Below are 19580 nucleotides of genomic sequence, written 5' to 3' on the forward strand. Positions count from 1 at the left end.
GCCTACGTGGGCCTATGTTTCTGTGTTCAGTTCCCCTCCGACCCCCAACCCTCTACTCCTCCCGCTATATCCAAAGTTTTGTACAAATGTTTTAAAGTGAATAATTCCCTTTTTATTTTATAATCGTAAATGTTATGTTTTTATAAATATTATTTATTATACAATGTATATATCTGTATGACTGAACTAAGATTATATATTTGAAGAACAAAACTGTCTGCTGCTTTTTCCTTCTTAGCCACATGCACACATATATATTTTGACTCTATTTTACACATAAACTGCTGCATAAACTAATAAATATATAGAATAATGGCAACTCTGCTATAAAATTAAGACGTTAAACACACGGAGGTGCACACACGCAGCAGTCACAGCTAATAATCTACTAGTTTTGGTTTATTTGACTTATATAAATGAACTAGCGACTGGTAGTTGAAACAGCTGTTCTGTGTGTGAGGAACTGCAGAGACATGCTGCAGTAGCTACTTAGTAAATGACTGACAGGGTTTTCTGTTGCTGAGTTGTACAATCATTGCTCAACATAGATGCTTTGGAGGTTAACCTCAAATGTCTGAGCAGGATCATCTCATAATGAGATGTCACATTTCTCATAATTATGAAATTATTATGCTGCATATGCATAATTATAAGACACTTTGTAGGATTTCAACATGTCATGATATTGAGAACATGTGATAATGAAAACAACTGACTGTAGTTTTTTTTTTTTCTAGTATTACAAGGACTAAAAGTACAAGATAGTGTGAAGCTAGCACTAGCATGATACTCCAGTTAATCCACAGTCTGCAAAGTGCTTCAGACATTAGTAAATAATAAGAAGAAGCTGCAAAACGTACCAATAAACCAGAAATGATTTGAATTCTCTGATTTATTAGTTCAAGAAGTCAAGTTCAAGAAGAGAATATGTCTGCACTGCTGCCAGACCTCATAATCCATAATATTCCATATTAATCTGTGAGTATTATACACCCCAAACTGTCAATGCATCTTTCAAACAGCATGCAGAAACCTCCATTTAATGCCTTTGGTTATCATTAATTTCTTCATTAATTCCAGATGCTACAGAACTTCTAGTTGGTTATAGAATTAATTTATTCATAAAAATAAAAAGGTCCAACACAAGCAAGTACAGATGATCATAAGTACAATATCAGATGTTTAAGTGTGAGCCGTCTTGACCTGGAATGATCAGATTACATATGTGCATACAAATAAGCTCTCTATGACCAAACATTATTTTAATTAGTGTTTGTGTATTCACTCCTTTATTTTTTTGCCTTGACTCTTTATATATATGTAAAAAATCCAGTGGAGTGCTGAGAGCATCACACAGAGATTACAGCACTAGGCCTTCAGAAATGCAATATACACAGATGCCACAATCTCTGCTCATTTCTCTTACTTTACATGTTCACATAGAGCTGAAGAGGAGGAGGTTGCCTGGTTGGTTCTGCTGCAGAGAGCTGCAGTGAAGAGGGTAGTGAACTGAGCTTCAGAGATGGGAAGGAAGGATGCTAAGAGAGGTGGAAACTCTCTCGCCGGCTTCCTTCTGCTGCCTCGCTCTGTCAGAGGTTCCATTTGTCAGTAACTGAGTGAAGAGAGACAAATAAAAGTGAGATGAGACAGGCAGGCGAAGGAGACACGCTGCCACAAGAGAGCACCTGTCTAGTCGACCTATTTTTAGGCACGCTGTGCGCTAACTATACCATAAGTCTCTGAGGCTGTGATGAGAAGCAAAGCTCTCACGGCAAGTTGAAAAGTTGCTCAAGTTTTGTTTTTCATCACTCAGATAACTTTAAAAAGAATAATTCTCATGAACAGTACATATTACTAATTACATATATTTAGACACTCAGTGTACAAACTGAGGAATATTAAATTTACAGTTGAACCATTTGTACTCGTACTAATGATGTTGATGATAATGAAACACATTTACTACAGATTACCAAACATTATGTGTTTTTAAGAAGTGCTTTCATTTGCTTTTCTGTCAAGAGTTAGATAAAAATCACAGCACTTTTGTGTCTGTGCAGTTCCTAATGTAGTTAAGAGAGAGAGAAAAAGTCTGTAAACAGGGAGAAACTACCAGTCTGACTGAGCACATGTCACAGAATCAGACAACAGAAAGGCTGAAGGTCACAAATTAACATGTTTGTTGGATCTGTACAAAAAGCTGTTTGTGTCCTAAGCTAACTGCGTCATCGTGGCTTCATATTTGTTTTATTTACTCTTTATTTTACGTATATTTGAGTTTAGAAATTACTAAGCTTAACTGGCAGTTTACAGATTCCCCCTCACGCTGCCTGATGCAGGCCTTACCAATGAAGGATGCCTCTTTTAGACTATGCGGCTCCAGTTGGTCTAGAGGGTTCTTCACGAATTTATTAGAACCCAGTCTGCAGGAAAAAAAAAGACAAAATGTCTATTATTAATCACACTTGATAAAGTAATCAAAATGTAAACATTCAGTGCTTCAGACTAGGTTTCTCCTTTTGCTACACAAGTGACAGATGTGTGCACGGTGCGAGTGTGTTCAGTGTCACTGACGATCCCGACTGGCTCAAAGGACTAATGGTGAGAAACAGGAAAGGAATACTTACGCTCCTTCATCCTTCAATAGAGTCAGGAACTTGCTTACTCTGTAGTCAGGATCCATCTAAAAGACACATTACAGCTTATTGCATACATGCACAGAATTCATTACGGATTTAACGAGCACTGATTTCATTAGAAATCCAGGAGCAATGTGACGAAACATCAGAACAGTTTGAAATCGTTGCAGGTCCTGGAGTTCATGCTGCAGTTCGTACAAACAGCACTGGAGAGAAAGGGAGGGGAGAGGAAGTAAAATTAATGGCACCCTATGCAATAACTTACAGTATGTCTGGAATTGCCTGTAGCTACCATAGTTAAGACATGAGAGCCGTCAGAAACTTTGGAATGAGAGGAAAAAAGATAAAGAGAGGACTGAAGCCTAACTACAGTATGTATGTGTATGCGTGTAGGTGTTTGCAGCATGTCTCGGCAAACACAGGTTCATACTTCTTCAGGCTCAAGATGGGCTGTGTATGTGTGTGTGTGTGTGTGTGTGTGTGTGTGTGTGTGTGTGTGTGTGTGTGTGTGTGTGTGTGTGTGTGTGTGTGTGTGTGTGTGTGTGTTGGGGGGGCTGCAGGGTGCAGAACATGGCTGCATTTGTGCATACCACAGCAATTACACAGCATCCAGCCTCAACAAACAGGCTGTACATATCATCGACATACCACAGACGCACAGCCAGAAGGACAAATTAACGGCAGCCTGAAGTCAGATTTAGGTCAATTTCTGCTGCATGTCTGGTACCTGTTTTACCAGGTAATTAGAAATCTATTATTTGGAAGCCACTGGAGCTGCAGAGTGCTGAAGAAGCTGCAGATATTCATGGTTTTCACACAGTTTCTATGATAAAAATGAAGCTTGTTGCAAATGTCAAGCTCACATTTGCAGTGTGACACAATCTGAGTGAACCGGAACAAACCCCATTTGTTTCAGGTCACAAATTGATCCTGCTGTTTGCTTTTTAATACAAGCAGGAGGGAAATGGGATGCTGCTTGGCGGCGGTGTGTGAGAACACTGACAGCTGTTCATGATATTAAAGTGCTCGATTAAAAAAAAAAGGATAATTTACAGATTTGTGTACTGTTGTTGTTAGTCTCCTCGCCATGCTGGCTCCTTCAGTTTATGTTTACAGCTTTACTCGTGCTATTTCCAGTCCACTGTGCTTTTGGCCACACCACACGAGTAAATTTAACCCGGCGAATTTTGGTCTGACTGCAGCTTAAGGCAAGAGGAGTATAATTTTAACACGCCAGGGACAAACCAACACCAACTGAATATTTGTGTCTGAACCAAAACCAAAACAAGGCAATGAGATGAAAACACAAGACATCTGGTCGTTGTGGAGTATAAAGGTTAAATCCTTCAGAGGCATTTAAGTTGCCACCTCTGGAGCCTTTTGTTCCCACACTGCCACAGAACTGAATTCCACTCTCTTTTTCTACTGTATGTTGTATAAACTTACTTTTTGCTGTAGAAGTGAGAACTAGAACCACTTTCTCAGGAGGCTTCTAAGGTTTTAAATGAAAGTAAACAATAAAGGCATCAAATCCAGAGAGGCACGAATAATACTGCATCTCAGAAAGTGCAACTTCCACCAACTGATTTTCCCAGCGGACAACATCATGTGCGACAGGACTGCAGCTCGACTGAGCCACTGCACATAGCTGTGTGACCAACAAAACCTCTAAAGGCAGAAGGTGAAGTAGACATACCTACCATACGTATATGCAACTCGTGTGTTGAAAGGAAGCCAAGAATCAAACATGAGTTGATTTTCATTGGGGTTAACGTACATGTCTAACACGCCCCATCTGTAGGCTCCTGTTCTGACTGATCTAAATTCTATGTACAACAAAACCATGAAGTTTGCATGATTGTTCTTATGAGTAGCTTCCCACTGATTCAGAACACATGAATGTAACTTGGAGAGCTGCAGAAAACATGGTTTCATAACGATGAATTTACTGGATCTCAACCGTTTTGGATAATCGTTTGTGAACTACAAATGTACTGGATCGTTCAGCCCAACAAATCATCGGCAAAGCCACACAGTGTTTCATTCCAGCTGAAAGATGACAGTTTTCTGACAGAGACGGATTCAGCTGACTGCTGAGAATGCCGGCCAGATGTGAGGAGGGGGGGCAGGCTGCTCAAGCTCAGACCACACTAATAGAAAAACAATAACACTGAGGCTGAACCAATTTGAAATGTGTGTTTTAAATTAAACATGCAAGCTGCTCTTATTAGTTTATTACACCCACGTCTACTTGACCCTCTATAATAATCAAATCACACCAGTACATGGAGCTGTACCAGCATCATAAAAACACAGCAAGTACTTTTAACGCAACTGCAAACATCAACAGTAACCATGAGTACAATGAAGAGGTCATTTGTTCTCCACTTATTTGGCAATAATCTTAAGTATGTGCATCCTCAGGGGGATGTTTGTACCAAATTGCTTTTCTGCTAGCACAGCTAAAAACCACAAGCAGACAAAATATCTCTTTCTCACCTGCGCAGCCATTTCAATTAGCATGAGCAACTTCTTGATGCCAATCCACAGGCCTTTACCCTTCACAGCTTTAGCTATGCTGGCGCGCTCTTTCTCCTGGAAACTGCCCAGCAGCTGTGTGGAGAGCAGACGGAAAAAAGAGATGATCATGAGATTTAAATTGGTCAATTTGAAATTTAAAAATTGGGAAATACATTTAGATTCAGAAATAGTTGATTAGCATACATCAAGTCTATTAAGTAGTTTGGGGTTTAAAAGTGTTTAGGTGTGTCCTTTTACCTCTAGGGCCTCGACCAGCTGCTCTCCCCTTGAGATGTTGGGAATATGGATGGTGGTGCTGAAAGCATCTAGCATCTCCATTTCCTGAAGGACGTCTTTACGACTTGTGGTGCCAATGATCAGCAGCTTACGACCCTGGAAGACGAGCAGATATGAGCTGTGAATTAAGGCTAAACTGGATTCTCAGCATGGCTATTTATACAAATAAGTTAATTTGACTAACACAACATCACTTATCACCAGTAGCAACATGAACAGTACAGTCTGTGGAATACTGAGCAAACTAGAAATGAATATAAAAATCAGTACAACAGAACAAGGCTGCTGGAAATCACTTAACTCCACTACAACAAGCTGGAAAACAGTGGAGCACAATGGCCATAGTCAAAGATTTGTACATAAAAAATAAATTAATGAATAAGAGATTCTACAGGCACCATCGAACAACCATAATGTGGCCACTTAGAACAAACTCTGGCAAGAATAAAATCCCTTCTGAGCTCAAGAGGTGAACAGAACTGAACCATGTTGTTTCAATTCTAATATAACAGAGGAAATTAAAATGATCACTTGCCAGGTGAGAAGAGTCCCGTAAAGTCATGTGTCCCCCCTTTTTCCATAACCTAGTGTATTAATTTCATCAGAGGGCTATTCATTTGAATGTTTCCTGTCTTGAGCTTAAGTGTTACCATTAACCAGAGTCATTGCCAGAGTGAGGATGTGGTATATGTAGTGGATGTAAATGGGAGTTCTGGGGATTCGCTGAACTTCTTTAATTCACAGTGAACCAGATTAAGGGAAAAGAAGGGAAGAGAAGGAACGAGGAGAGAACAACACAACAGAAAACAACAGAGGACAACGGCAGAGACGACAAACATGAGCAGAGCAGAAAGAGGAGAAGCAAAAGGATTGTCGCTCCGCTAAGCCGATGAGCTGGAGAAGGACCAGGGGAAGAAGACCAAGGAGGAGAGGCAGAGGAGTGGTGAGTAGACAGGGGGATTATGGCTGCCGGCTGCCCCCCCCATGGCGTGGGGGGTTGTGATGCTGCATGCAGATGAGGTGCCACACAGGCGGTGGTGCTGCCAGGTCCTGGCTCTCTCACAGAGCCCATTCTCCTTCGTGTCCCCCTGGCCTCCCCCGGCCCCAGGCACCCTGCTGGGCTCAACACTTTACAACCCCAGAGGAGCACTGCGGCCAGGCATTCAGCACCAGGCCCCGCACCACTTCTCATGCACATGCAGCCATATAGCGAGCTATACTCTCATTCACAAACCCATCAACAACAGACACACACACACAGCTACAACCAAAGAAACTATGAGAAATGGGTCTCCACCACCACCATTCACTGTGAGCACAACAGGCCTGGACCACAACACTAGCTAATAACCATACACTCACACGCAGTCGCTAACACATGCCAGTCGCAGCCGAAGACCTCCAACAATCCCTCACGAGCCTGTGCGCTGGTATCTGTAAGATCTGCCGCCCTCTTTCTGCCACATGAGGTCTAGCAACCGCACAAAGAGCAAGAGTGGAAAGAGTTCGTTACCTTTGGAGGAGGTTTCTTCAGCAAAACCAGCAAAGCTTGTAACACCAGGTTGGAGAAACGAGGTCCGATTGGGACGTAGTCTGATCAAACAGATCATTTTCTATTAGCAATTCTCACAATTTCCATTTTAATAAAGAGCAATTCTTAATTTCTGTTTAAGCTCTAGTTTCAGGTACAAACATCAACACACTAACAGAAAACTGTGCTCTCACCCAATAAACGTTCAATGTCGTCCACGACCACACAGCTCAGCTGAGACTTGTAGGCATCTTCAAATATCTATCAAAGATGGAAAAATACAACAAGACAATGAGTCGGTCCAAGTCCTCTGTCAGGTAAGAAAGAAATCTGTTTCTAGACCTGCACATTATTAAATTTATTTTGTTTCTCAATGTCCAGACTTGTTTGATGATGAGTGTTACTTTTTTGATGGCTTGACATTTGGCAATCTCAGAGTATCCGATCATCTTGTCCGGGGAGCAGATCTTAATAAAGGGGAACTCAGAGTCTTCTGAGATCTTAGCTGCCAGAGCTGTCTTGCCACTGTTGGGTGGTCCTGAGGGTTAAGAACCATCAGAGGTTATTGTGTTTGTGATAAAGTGAATTATTTGTCAGTGTTTAAAACGGCCTTGAGTTGCATTAGGTTACTGTGTATGAGTGTGTCCTACCCTCCAGAAGCACAGAGACCAGTGGGGTGCGGTCGCTGTCCTTCGTCTGCTTCACCAGCAGCTCCCCGTCCTGTAAGACCGCCGACACCGGGTCGCCCCATCGGATGATACCGTTCATAATGTAGCTGGCATAGTCCTCCTGGTTGGTACCAAACGCCTGGATAGGAAAGAGAAAAACAGTGAGTTATATCGTACACACGCATTTCTGTGACTCTTACTTCAAAATTCTTAGAAACGATTTCTGGAGGTGTTTTTTTTTTTAAACATTAAAAGTCCACAAGTATTTGAACACAGATCATTTTTTAATTTTGCATCTGTACACTACAGTGGAGCTGGAGTGTTCATAGAATGCATTTGATTCCTAAACGGTTCATTAAATACTTTCATTAACCTTTTGATCTAAAGCGGACGGTCTACACCGTAATGACACCTTGATTGATTTATTTTAAATCCCTTGTGATCGCGTGCAGATGCACAGACAGACTGTATATGGTTGTTGATCTCTTGCTTAGAACAGGTGGGTACAAAACCTGTTTGACACAGAAACAGAAGATGAACAGAAGAGACAGAGACAGTTTTGCTGCAACTTACAGGTTTGATGTCATTGTTCAGCGATGCCATGAAGTCAACTCTGCTGACCTGCAGCCTCTCTGCAGTCTCAGTGTTCACCTCCACTGTGTTACTAGCCTGTAACACACAAACACACACAAAACAAGACGGCAAATAGTGAGTTATTTTCATTACGGGATGAACTCCATGCCCTTGCTGGTAAAATCCATCACATGAAGTATTGCACATTTAGATGGCACAATGAGACAGGAGACAATGTGCTCCCTCAGAGCAGAAAGGTCAGACGGCGAGAAGAATAAGTGCTTAGAGGAGTGAAGGGAAACGTCACAGCCATCAGACATGTGTAAGGCCCTTGTCTGTCATTTATCATCACCCTCCAATATCGGCTGCTCTGTGCGTGTGTGTGGGGGCAGAACATTTAACAGATGAGAACTTCACCTTATCTTCGTGTCCCAATGAGTTATATAGATTTGAGCCTATGCACCTGATAAAACACTTACTGTAAGTGAGGGTGCACACACCTGGGCTCTGTACCCAATCCTTCTTCACATGGGTGGCTGGTTAAACTGGCACTAGACGCTAATATATCATGCTCAGCCAGTGTGTGGCCTACACCACAGGCCACACAACAAAACAACACACCACATCTGTCAGAGTATTTTACACATTTAGTGTAAATGATTAAAACGACATAAAAGATGTTCTGGACTCTGACCTTTATATGTCTGTTCATAGCAGTGGACTGTGCAGCCCTGACTAGACCTTCCAGTTCTGCACCACTGTAGTTCTTAGTCTCCACAGCCAGCTCCTTGATGTCTACATCAATAGCCAGCAGTTTGTTGTCTCGCATCCTCGCTGTGTGGATGTTCAGGATCTGAATACGACCCTTTTCATCCGGTAACCCTGACAGAAGAAAGGGAAAGTAAAGTTTTAAGGCATGTAAATGTAGCATTAACCACAAAGGTTTGTTGTAAGGTGTCCTGCTCCTGTACTTCTCTATTTTAAACAAAGAGATCCACATGTTAACTGTGTGAATAGAACACATCCACTGAACTAGTGGTGGTTTGTGCATTTGTTACGGTCTTTGAGTGAAATGCCTGATGAAGAGGATAATGTGATATAATTACTTTGCCTGTCTAAACTTATACTTTCTTTATCCTTTGGCAGAATAGCTAATAACTAAAAAACCCTCAAACTAAAGAAGTTGTTCATTTAAATAAATCATTGCAGTAACATGTTGACTCACTCCAACATCTAATAAATATTTTCAGCTACTGCTCCTTTCAGCTTGATCCACACATGAATAACTACTTTTAACACTCGTGTGAAACCTTATCTGTGTGTTCCTTCACTTCTTACCAATCTCCATCTTCACCTCCAGCCTTCCTGGCCTCAACAAAGCCTCGTCTATCAGGTCGGGCCTGTTGGTCATACCTGGGGGAGGAACAGATGGACAGATAGCGAATAAGGAGGGAAAGCAGAGGAAAAGTATGAACGGGAGAGATGAGATAGAGGGCAGATGTTCAGGTATGACACTAGTGAGCCTATGTTATGTTATTACTTAGCATAAACAGGAGAAGGTGAGTTTATGTGTGTGTGTCTGCACCTATAACCAGGATATTGTTGAGTTGCTCCACTCCATCTATCTTTGACAGCAGCTGGTTGACTACGGTGTCGTGGACGCCTGTGCTGCCTGCCATGCTGCCACGCTGCTTACAGATGGCATCGATCTCATCAAATATGATGATGTGAAGGCCGCTGTTGGGACCGAGCTGTCAGTCAGAGAGAGGAGGAGAATGACAGTAAGAAAGAAAGGCTGTAAATGTGTTTTCTACCCCATCTGTCTGCACCAGCAGCTGATTTTAGAGCCACAGTACGATTTCACAGTCTTCGGGTTAAGGAAACCTCAACACCTGAAACTGTGATGAATTATTCCATTTTCCATTTAGCAGCCTTACATGACATCTTTAGTAGATCTAAGAATCAGCTGTGTACCATTAGATTTACTACACTTACTTGAAACGTCAAGGTAAATACTGTAAGTAGGAAGGTGACCTTGTAGAGGAAGATACCACCCCCTCTGCTAACATGACTATTAAAAGCAGTGGCACTGGTTCAATTTAACACATACAACCAAATTATCATTCTCTGCAAAGACAACAACACTGATCTTCTTTCATATTGACTTGAACATCAGTGTTGACCCTCGACATCGAGACAGATGGAAAAAGTGACAGAGCAGCAGGGTGGGGGGTTATCCCTCCATCTACAGACCTGTCAGTCTGAGACGTAGCATTTAAAGCAGGTGTGGAGCTGTGCTTATTACACACTGGATGGTGTGTGTGTGGGGAGGTCTAATGGGAGGTCAGAGACAACCCAGCCCCTCATTAGGTGGTGAAGAGTGAGGCTCAATGCTAGTGTCTCACTGTCCAAACCAACCGTCATCAACCATCCTCCTCCCCCTGCCACACACACAGAAACACACCAGAACTTTACCAAAGTTATTACAGCTATGTCTGACTGAAGGGCAGATCTCTCCACTCCTGGAGAAATTAGTTTTTGTCTGTTTAGATAATCAGAGTCCTTATCAGTGTTTCACAAGGATAACTGGAAAATAGACTTTAAACAAACCTGCCTTTTATTCTGATGTTCAGAGTTAATCTGGATTCATTTTGTGTGGCACGAGGAGTTTTTGTTTTTATCTCTGTCTTGGTTTTTAATTCTACCAGTTTATAACAATATGTCGTTTATAATAGTTAAAAAAACTAGTGATTTTATGGCTCATAATTAAAAGCACATGGCCCTGAATGTGTGTATATACACTGAAACGCATCCCTCCCTTACCCGCTTCTGTTCGTCCTCTGCGTCTGCAAACAACTTCCTGATGTTGGCCTCAGACTCTCCGACGTACTTGTTGAGAATCTCGGGACCGTTGACGATCTTTGGCTCCCGTGCCTTGAGCATCTTACCAATCTGTCGTGCCATCAGGGTTTTGCCACAGCCTGGGGGTCCGTACAGCAGGATTCCCTTTACATGCTTACAGCCTGGAGACACAACACACACACACACACACACAACCAGCAGAGAGGAGCTGATGTTAAACACAGAAAACAATTCTGCTCGTTGTAAAACTCAAATCAAACTTCCAAAAACTATATCAAAGAAGGTTATTTGCTACTTTGAAGGAGAGTTAAAAGACTTTCCTGAAATTATTTAAACAGTTTTTGACTCTGTGTTGATAAAGTTTGCTTTCATAATAACATTTTCACTCGCTTACGTTAACCATGAACTCACATCTTAAATATGTGCACCTGTGTCATGTTATCTGTCTGATGAAGAGTCATGTGCTTGAAATGTTGTGGTGGTGACAATAAACAGGAATTTCAGGGGCCAGACTTTAGTCAATGCATAAACTGCAAGTGAAAACATGTGTCAACTGGAAGCAAAGAAACCAGAAATCCACTGACTGGATGACACCAGGCTCATCTGAGCACTTCTGATTTACTCATTTTATTTCTGTCTCTATAAACATCAATACTTCAAGTCCTCCACTAACTCTCGGTCACATTGTGGCTCTTTTAATTGACTTTTGCACCTGCTTAATGACATTTAGCCCAGACTAATTGAAAGGCCCCAGATAACGATCTGAGCTGCCATTTGGGCCTGCTGAAGGAAAAGCAGCCATGATGACAGGTGGAGGGGGCAGAAAAGAGAGAACAGCTTCTCCAGCCAAGCGGGGAAACGTGGTGTGGTTGTGTCGGGGTTTGGAGGAGAAAGCACTGAAGCGTTTGTTTGTCTGCTTCACCTCTCTGGGAGCAAAGGGAAGACGAGGTAAAACTTTTAAACTCTTGCTGCAACGCACATGCAAAATGTGCAACGTACACATGCACACCACCTCTCTGTCAGCACCTGGACTCCCTGCTCCCCACGCCTGCCAATTACAGCTTTACCTTTAGCTGGATGCTCTATCAGGGCATGCCATCTCATTACAGCCGCCAGCTGGCCACAGCCAAAGGCCAACTCCTGCGCACAACCAGCAGGCTAAAGGTCAGCTCACATGCTGCTGGACACTGCCACAGGCCCTGAGCACTTTGTACCACATTTAAGTTATGTGTGTTTTTGCCAAGCTCACATTTCCTTACAACAGGTTTTCACAAGACTTCTAGGTCTGGGAGCAAGGATTAGGACCAACGTGAGTGTGTGCATGTGTGTGAGTCACAAAGAAGACTACCCGGCTTTCATTAGAATGAAAAGTGGATCATCACTGTCATCTGACAGCTGTCAAAGACCTAATAATGAGTGTGTACAGGGGGATACCAGAGCTTTAAGTCGTGATCAAGGTGCCACAGTTGACCAGTTAATTGTTGATGGTGAATTTTGCTGATTTATGCAACAAAACATTTCTCAAAGACCCTATTCTAGTTTGAATGTTGATTTAGGGATCACAAGCTGTACACTACCTGGCAACTGTAATTAAACTAGGCAGGTATTATTAACCTGTGCAACAATGAGACAACAGTGACTACACAGGACAAATGTAGTGTGCGATGCATCCCTAAACCTAAATGAGCAGCACACTAGAAATGTGCACAGAGGAAGTGTTTGTCCTCTGTGCTCAACCTAGAGACTAGGATTTGTCTTTGTGTGTACTTGAAGTAAACATTTTTAGAACCCACATAATAAAGAGAGACTTTATAGTGAAGTCATGAATAACCAGATAGTGGAAAAAGTGAAAGAGCAGGCACAAACACATAAATAAGTGATGGTGAGGTAGACAAGGAGAACTCACCCATCTGTTCCACTATGTCTGGAGGGAAGACTCGGGAGGCGAAGGCTCTACGGAAGATGTCAGAAAACTCCTTGTCAAGGCCTCCAATACCCATCTTCTCAAAGTTCCAGTCAGGGCTGATGATGGACTGACGGGACTCACGGGTCTTGGCTTTTCCTGGAAAGGTGAAACACAAACTTAATAGATGAGAGAAACAGAAAACCTGTTTCCAAAGAGCATTTCTCATCTGCTTTTATGCATACAGTGGTGTTTATTTCCTTAATGTTTGCGTTTCTTTTAATTATTAGCCCTCCTAACTTTAGGATAACTTTAAAGATGCCATAACCTGCACTATTCAAACACAATCTGTAGCATGTAGCTGCTCTTTTGCTGCTTTTCAACACTTATCAAGTGCTAGAAGCTTGTTTTTGTTCCATTTTTGCAAGTTTTGATGAAAATTTCTAACACGGTAACAAAATGGCTTTACATGATGAGGTGAGAAAAGCATTGGATGCTACGTGACAGACACAGAGAATCCCTAACCTGAGGTAAGACAGGATGAAGTGAGATAAGAAGGATTCACAAAGTTAAAGGGGAAAGAAAGTCAGGCTAAATGTGTAAAGTGTGCCCCCTTGTGGTTTTATCGAGTATTGTAGAGTCCAGATGTAATGCAGAGTAAAATCCTTTTTGTATCACTACAGATCAGATCTGATATAAAGTCAGATAAAGTGCTCTTCTTTTGCAGAACACTCACCAACCAGGATCATGGATGAGGTCTCTGACTTCTCAAAAATCACCTGACTGTTTGCCAACAACAAACCGATCTCAATCTGAGGAAAGACAAACATGAAAACGACCAGTTTGAGTCTACTTAGCTAGTGAGGTGCCACAGACTAATTTTATATATACTATGCTCATTACAATAATAGATTCAAGCTCTGATGGTGACAAAGAGAGATGTGAACATGATGGCGCAGTAAGTATTACTCTATGGTACCTTCGGTTTCTTGCCAGATGACTGTCCTCCTTTTAAGATGCTGGGGTCCATGGCCTCAATGTCTTTTATGAACAAGCCAAACAGCTTATCACAGAAACTAAACACCAGCTAGGAACAAAAGTGAGATTAAAATAAGAAGGATTTTAATTAATTCTCTATTAAAATGGATCATGAATCAACAAGCATGAACTCAAAATGAAAGCAGAAGACTTCAACAAGCGCAAAATGTTTGGGCAGGATTTTAAGATGCAAGTATGAATCAGAACACTGCACGGCTATAAACCTGAAGTCATTAATCCAGTAATGAATCACCTGCTGGCCGGCACTGAAGGCCTGATTGTTGAAGTGCTGATTGAACTCCATGGCCATCTTGTCGGAGTCGTACGTATTGCTGTCTACATTCTTCTTCTGCAGAAAGTCGATCTCCACTGTCATGCTGCTTATACACTGCTTGGACTTGTCAAACGTGTAATTTGTCACTGTAGGTAAGAAACATTGTGGTTAGCTTTAGAGTTTAGACAACTGCTCTCCTTTTTTTTTCAACATTCAGGCCCAGGCTTTCCTGAGTGCTTATCCTGTAGGTCCCTGCTTTACTGCTGTTAAAATGAAATGACATCTTTAAACTGTTACAGTGAATGTTTAAGCAATCTGTTGCCCTCTGCTGCTGGAAAAGGGAAAATAAAAAACATATTTGTTTTCATGGTTTTTATATTTAAATGGTGCGGGTTCAGATATTATGGCATTTTTCATTAAGCTATGAATTAATAACTATTTATTAATTAATTTATACACTGGTAACCAAATCAATAAATGCCTCATTAGTGAGCTCCTATAATCGAACACAATGATCCCTTTTTACTTAAGTGTGAAAAATAAAAACAGCAACTCGCTATGCAGCTTCTGATTTGAAGATTAATAGATGCTAATGCCTCATTGTGGAAATGAGAGCTCCTGTAAGTAGATTAATTCCAGATTGCGATGATGCTTCTACTGCTGCCAGATCATTAACTGTTTCATTCATCATATCTCAGACACTGCCTATTACGGAAATTCAATTAAATGTTTTTTTCATTGGAAGATGTGAATATCAAGGAGGATGAGGCTTATTTGTTTCTTCAGTCTAAGGATTTTATTTTCAGTGATGTTTTTCATTCTTAAAGCACTTTCACTCTGGACATCACTTTGCCCTGAGGGAGCTTTTTATATCAAAGACGTCCTCTCTTTCTCCTGATGCTAACCAGTCTCTCAGACACGCTGTACATGCAGTCTCTCCCTCTCATTCTGTCATGCTGTCGTTACTGCTGCTGGGCAAATTATGTTCCCTCTACACCCAATGACATCTAAATAATAGCACTCCCTCCAAACCCCATGTGTAATTAGTAATCAGATGTCAGCAGAGTCTTATGTGATTTTGACAGCCACATGTAAGCTGCACGAATCCTTCAAACTCTGGAGGTCTGGTGTCAGAGGTGCTTATATTTCTACTGTGGTGGGGTGTCTGTCACACAGAATGAACCCAGTGATAGGACCGAGAGACTGTCAATCACTGCAAATCAACAAATGACGAATGAATAGAAGAAATGACAAAAGGCTGTAAAAGACAAACAAAACCTACAGCGGTAGAAAGGTTTGAATATTCAGCTTTAATACGAATAAGTTAACATGCACCAATTCAATGTCGATTTAGATCTTTTTGGTAGATTTGTGGAGAAAAAAATAAATAAAAAAATAAATGAGAAGCTTACCTTCAACTTCCTGTCCAATCGATAGGCCTGCCCATTTTCTCTACAGAACAGAGAAATTAGTTAGATTCATCAAGTCCTTTGCATCAGGACACATTATTGCAGTGGAATACAGGCCATGGGTTGAAAACAAACAAAAGCTATATTTTAAATATCACTACACGTCTCACAGAGACATCTGTGTAACGTTCCTCTGCAGCAGGGTCTTATTTCACACCTTAACTTTGCTCTGAAATACACAGTTTATATCTGTATGTGCCATGTTCAGTTGACATTAATCAAATCAGTGGAGGTTCTATTAGAGAAATAAGACCGTCTTGAGGAGGTTACAGTAGTACCTGTGTGCCGGCGCGGCTGCCAGGTTTATACACGAAGGAAGAGCAGGGAGAGAGAGGCAAGGCAAAGGAGGAAAAAAGCAGTAACAGACAGAATGAGACAATCAAAAAGTTTCATGCAAAGAGCTCACAGACAACCACACAAGAGGATTTTAGTTGGAGAACACCTGGACCTAAAGAATATAAGTTCAGAACAGACAATAAAATGCTTGCAGAAGTATTAGTAAAGTAAATAAAGTTAGAAATGTAGATGGGGCCATATTTGATTGTGTATGGTGCATCAACATATCCAAATCATGAGAACAACACTGAAGCCTACTGTACCTGCGGCAAACTGAAGGCAATTGATCCAAGGTTAACACTGGGATGCCTCTTCAGGGTGAACACATACTTGTGGGCTAAATTTCGTACAGTCACGTGTCTGAATTGAAATCAGACAGAGGAAAAGATGAACTGTGGTACAAAACAATAAAAAAATCATTCATCCATTATCTTTTCCTCTTGAGAATCACAGAGGAAATGGAGCCAATCCCAGCCGTCTACCACAGACCTGACAGAACACCTGATAGAAGACCTGACTCACTTACTCTGGCAACTCAATACATCAGCCTGTCTGCCTGGGTCCTTCGAGCTGTGAGGCGACAGTAAACAGTATCCTCTGTCACCATCTCTCTCAGCAGGCGTGGACTTTGACCTTGAGTGCTCAGCAGCATCTCCTGAGCTTTCAACCACATGTGGTCAGCTCATCAGTGTACAAACAGTCTGCTGATGAACACTGAGATTAAGTTTAGGCTCTAAAATATTGTAAATATGGTTCTAGTTTGCATATTTTAAATACTAGTCCTAAAAAAATAAAATGTCATAAAAAAAGCCTCTTTTGCTTTTAATATCTTGAATTTTAAAGAGAGGGCTTTTTTTATTATTATTATTATTATTATTATTTGAACAGTGAGACAGGTTTTGTGTGTTAAAATTTTAAAATCATGATAAACATATTAAAGGAATTCAACATAACAGAGCACTGTACTAATACTGCAACTGTACTTAATAAATATCCCGCTGATCTGGACAAATACCTCGTTAAAGTTGCCACGGTTACTACAAAGAGCTCAGATTGAAGCTCAGACACCAAATAAAAGTTTAGTGCAGCAATAACTAAGACACCAAGAGGAGAGAGAGAGGAGCATTTGCCATGTGAAAGTTCACTGAAGTAAAAAACAAACCAATAAACAGGCTGATGGTAGTGAAGATCACAGACTAATACATAACAAAGCTACTGAGGCATTTGGTGTGAATCAAACTGTAGTGAGGAAATCCCACTCACTCTTCAAACTGTTGTTCCTTCTCATTGATGACGGCACAGTTGGTCAAAGACAGCTCATCTGTCGGGCATCTCGCCGCTTGCATAGTCTGAAAAGAGAACAGAGAGAAAAATACAAGGGGTAAAACTAGACGGTACAGTACATGATGCTATTTCTGCAGCTGGAACAAACGTAACATAATTATGGAGCATTTCCAGCATTCACAAGACTGTGTGGGTCAGCATTCTCAAAGCTTCGCTCTCACTCCCCCAGGAACATAGTCATTACCTTTCCACCAAACCACTATTTATCATTACATGCGTATTACCATGGAGATCTCTTCAGAGTGAAAACTCCCACAATGTCTGAAGACTAGAAATACAATTTTGCATGAATATTTTCAGAAATCGGTGCAGTAGACACATGTTTGTTCTTGATCATACAGAGCTTTAAAGTTCCTGAAGCCTTTTCTGAGGAGGTGTTGGAAGTCCACAGCTCCTGGTTTGTGCCAAAATCTATTCAAGCATACAGTAAATAAAGCTGATATGACACTTCAGGAGATTAGTTATCTCCCAAAGTTCATGTTTTTAGTAAAAAAAACTTATCTTAAGCTACACGTACAGAGAAAGTCCATTAACAAAAATAGAGAATTTAAAAAGACTTCAACTTTGGAAGATATCCACTTAAAATGACTAATTAAGAAGTGAAAGCTCTTTAACAAGAAGTTAAACAATTCATATTTTGAGAGAAGCTGCAGCTCTTTCACCTCTGAACTAAAGTGAAATCTTCTCAGAAACTCCATCAGTGACATACTACATTTCCTCACACCGAGCAACTCAACAGACAACGGCAGATTTTCATGGGACGGTTGCAGTATTATTTGACAGCGGTATATTATTAGCCACAGGCCGAGTAAATTAAACATCTCCAGAGCGTTGTGAAGCAAGACTGGTGATGAAATATCAAGTAAAGGCACAATTTGGCTCAAGAGTTACAAGAAGACAAATTAAAAGTGCTCACACTATGCAGATACAGTATTTGTGGTGTATTATCAAGAGCCTCTAACTTATTCTGACATGTAAAACTAATTCTAACTAACTAAAAACCAGATCTCATAACATTTTAATGCATTTAAGACCGCTGTCTAATATCTAGGCGAGGGCAGCTCATGATAAATATTGATGTCTCATACTTCAGTATGTGCGCAGGAAGTTAAATCTGCATATCACACGTCGTTCAGTGAGTTATTAGACTGCTGCACATATAGTACAGTGCATCACTCTGACCAGAAAACACAGCAAAGTCCCCTTCAACAAATATTTTTGATTGCAGAGGGATTTTGAAGAGGTTTGACTTGTACTAGACTGAATTACTTGTACTTTTAGGCAGGTGTACCTACAGATCTGTGAGCTGTGTGCATTTGAGTGCTGTTCTGCAGACACTTTGTTTAAATGGCCACTGAGCATTTATCATCAGTCCAGTTACACCAGCTGAAATTCTTCTTCTTCCCTTTCAACCATTTATTGCTGCTTCACTTCCTTCACTTCATCATCTGGCTTTTTAAAGTGGAGGCTATCTTTGGAGCCTTTGTCTAAGTCAGTGACACAACTGACGGAACAATTTAGCAACTGTGACAGCTCAGTGGGCAAAATATCCACCTTTTATTATTAACATATGTATTAATTTACAGACGTAACAACATGCTACATGCTAGCAGCTGCGATCATAAGATCCTCCATTCTTCTTCCGGGTTGTTTTGACTGACAAGCGCTTCTACCACACAGACTACTGCTGCGCTGGCTCACTTTACGTGACATAAAACCTTCTGTTCCTTTAACCACACGTTAAATTCAGTACTTTCTATATCCGTACTTGACATATACGTGTTTAAACACTAATATATACTTTAAATAAACTCACCCGAGCGGCCATCTTTGTGATTTTTTGCCAGGTTCAAGTGCTCCGCGGACAGAAATGCAGAAACGAGTGACACGACGCAAGAGGCGGGATCTCCCGGCGTGCTGTGATGTCATCGCGCACACGACGCACAAGGAGTTGTTGAAGGTATGACGTGTGTAAACAGATGAGAGTGGTCCATTAATTAGTTTTGTTCAAATCACTGAATAATTAAATAAAATCTTAAATAAATATAATAAATAAGTCTGAATAACAGGTAGTATCTAGAGACATCTCTTGTACTTATGTGTTTTAGTTAACGTTATGCTTTGTC

The 19580-nt window shown here is 41.1% G+C and overlaps 1 protein-coding gene across 1 annotated transcript; it reads right to left on the reverse strand.

Moving 5' to 3' along the window:
• Positions 1 to 915: 915 nt before the first annotated feature.
• On the reverse strand, positions 916 to 19361 carry LOC113156374 (vesicle-fusing ATPase-like). Its single transcript, XM_026351480.1, has 22 exons — positions 19271 to 19361; positions 17374 to 17459; positions 16374 to 16470; positions 15718 to 15757; positions 14285 to 14451; positions 13973 to 14080; positions 13730 to 13805; positions 12997 to 13152; positions 11052 to 11251; positions 9814 to 9979; positions 9567 to 9641; positions 8923 to 9110; positions 8229 to 8324; positions 7638 to 7794; positions 7392 to 7525; positions 7182 to 7248; positions 6970 to 7049; positions 5418 to 5552; positions 5139 to 5252; positions 2628 to 2683; positions 2347 to 2423; positions 916 to 1612 (listed from the first exon to the last, which is right to left on the reverse strand). Exons 1-22 carry the CDS (start codon positions 19280 to 19282, stop codon positions 1590 to 1592), a joined length of 2310 nt encoding a protein of 769 aa, XP_026207265.1. The 5' UTR covers positions 19283 to 19361; the 3' UTR covers positions 916 to 1589.
• Positions 19362 to 19580: the final 219 nt, after the last annotated feature.

The sequence above is a fragment of the Anabas testudineus genome, chromosome 19, assembly GCF_900324465.2.
Source record: "Anabas testudineus chromosome 19, fAnaTes1.2, whole genome shotgun sequence".
NCBI lineage: Eukaryota > Metazoa > Chordata > Actinopteri > Anabantiformes > Anabantidae > Anabas > Anabas testudineus.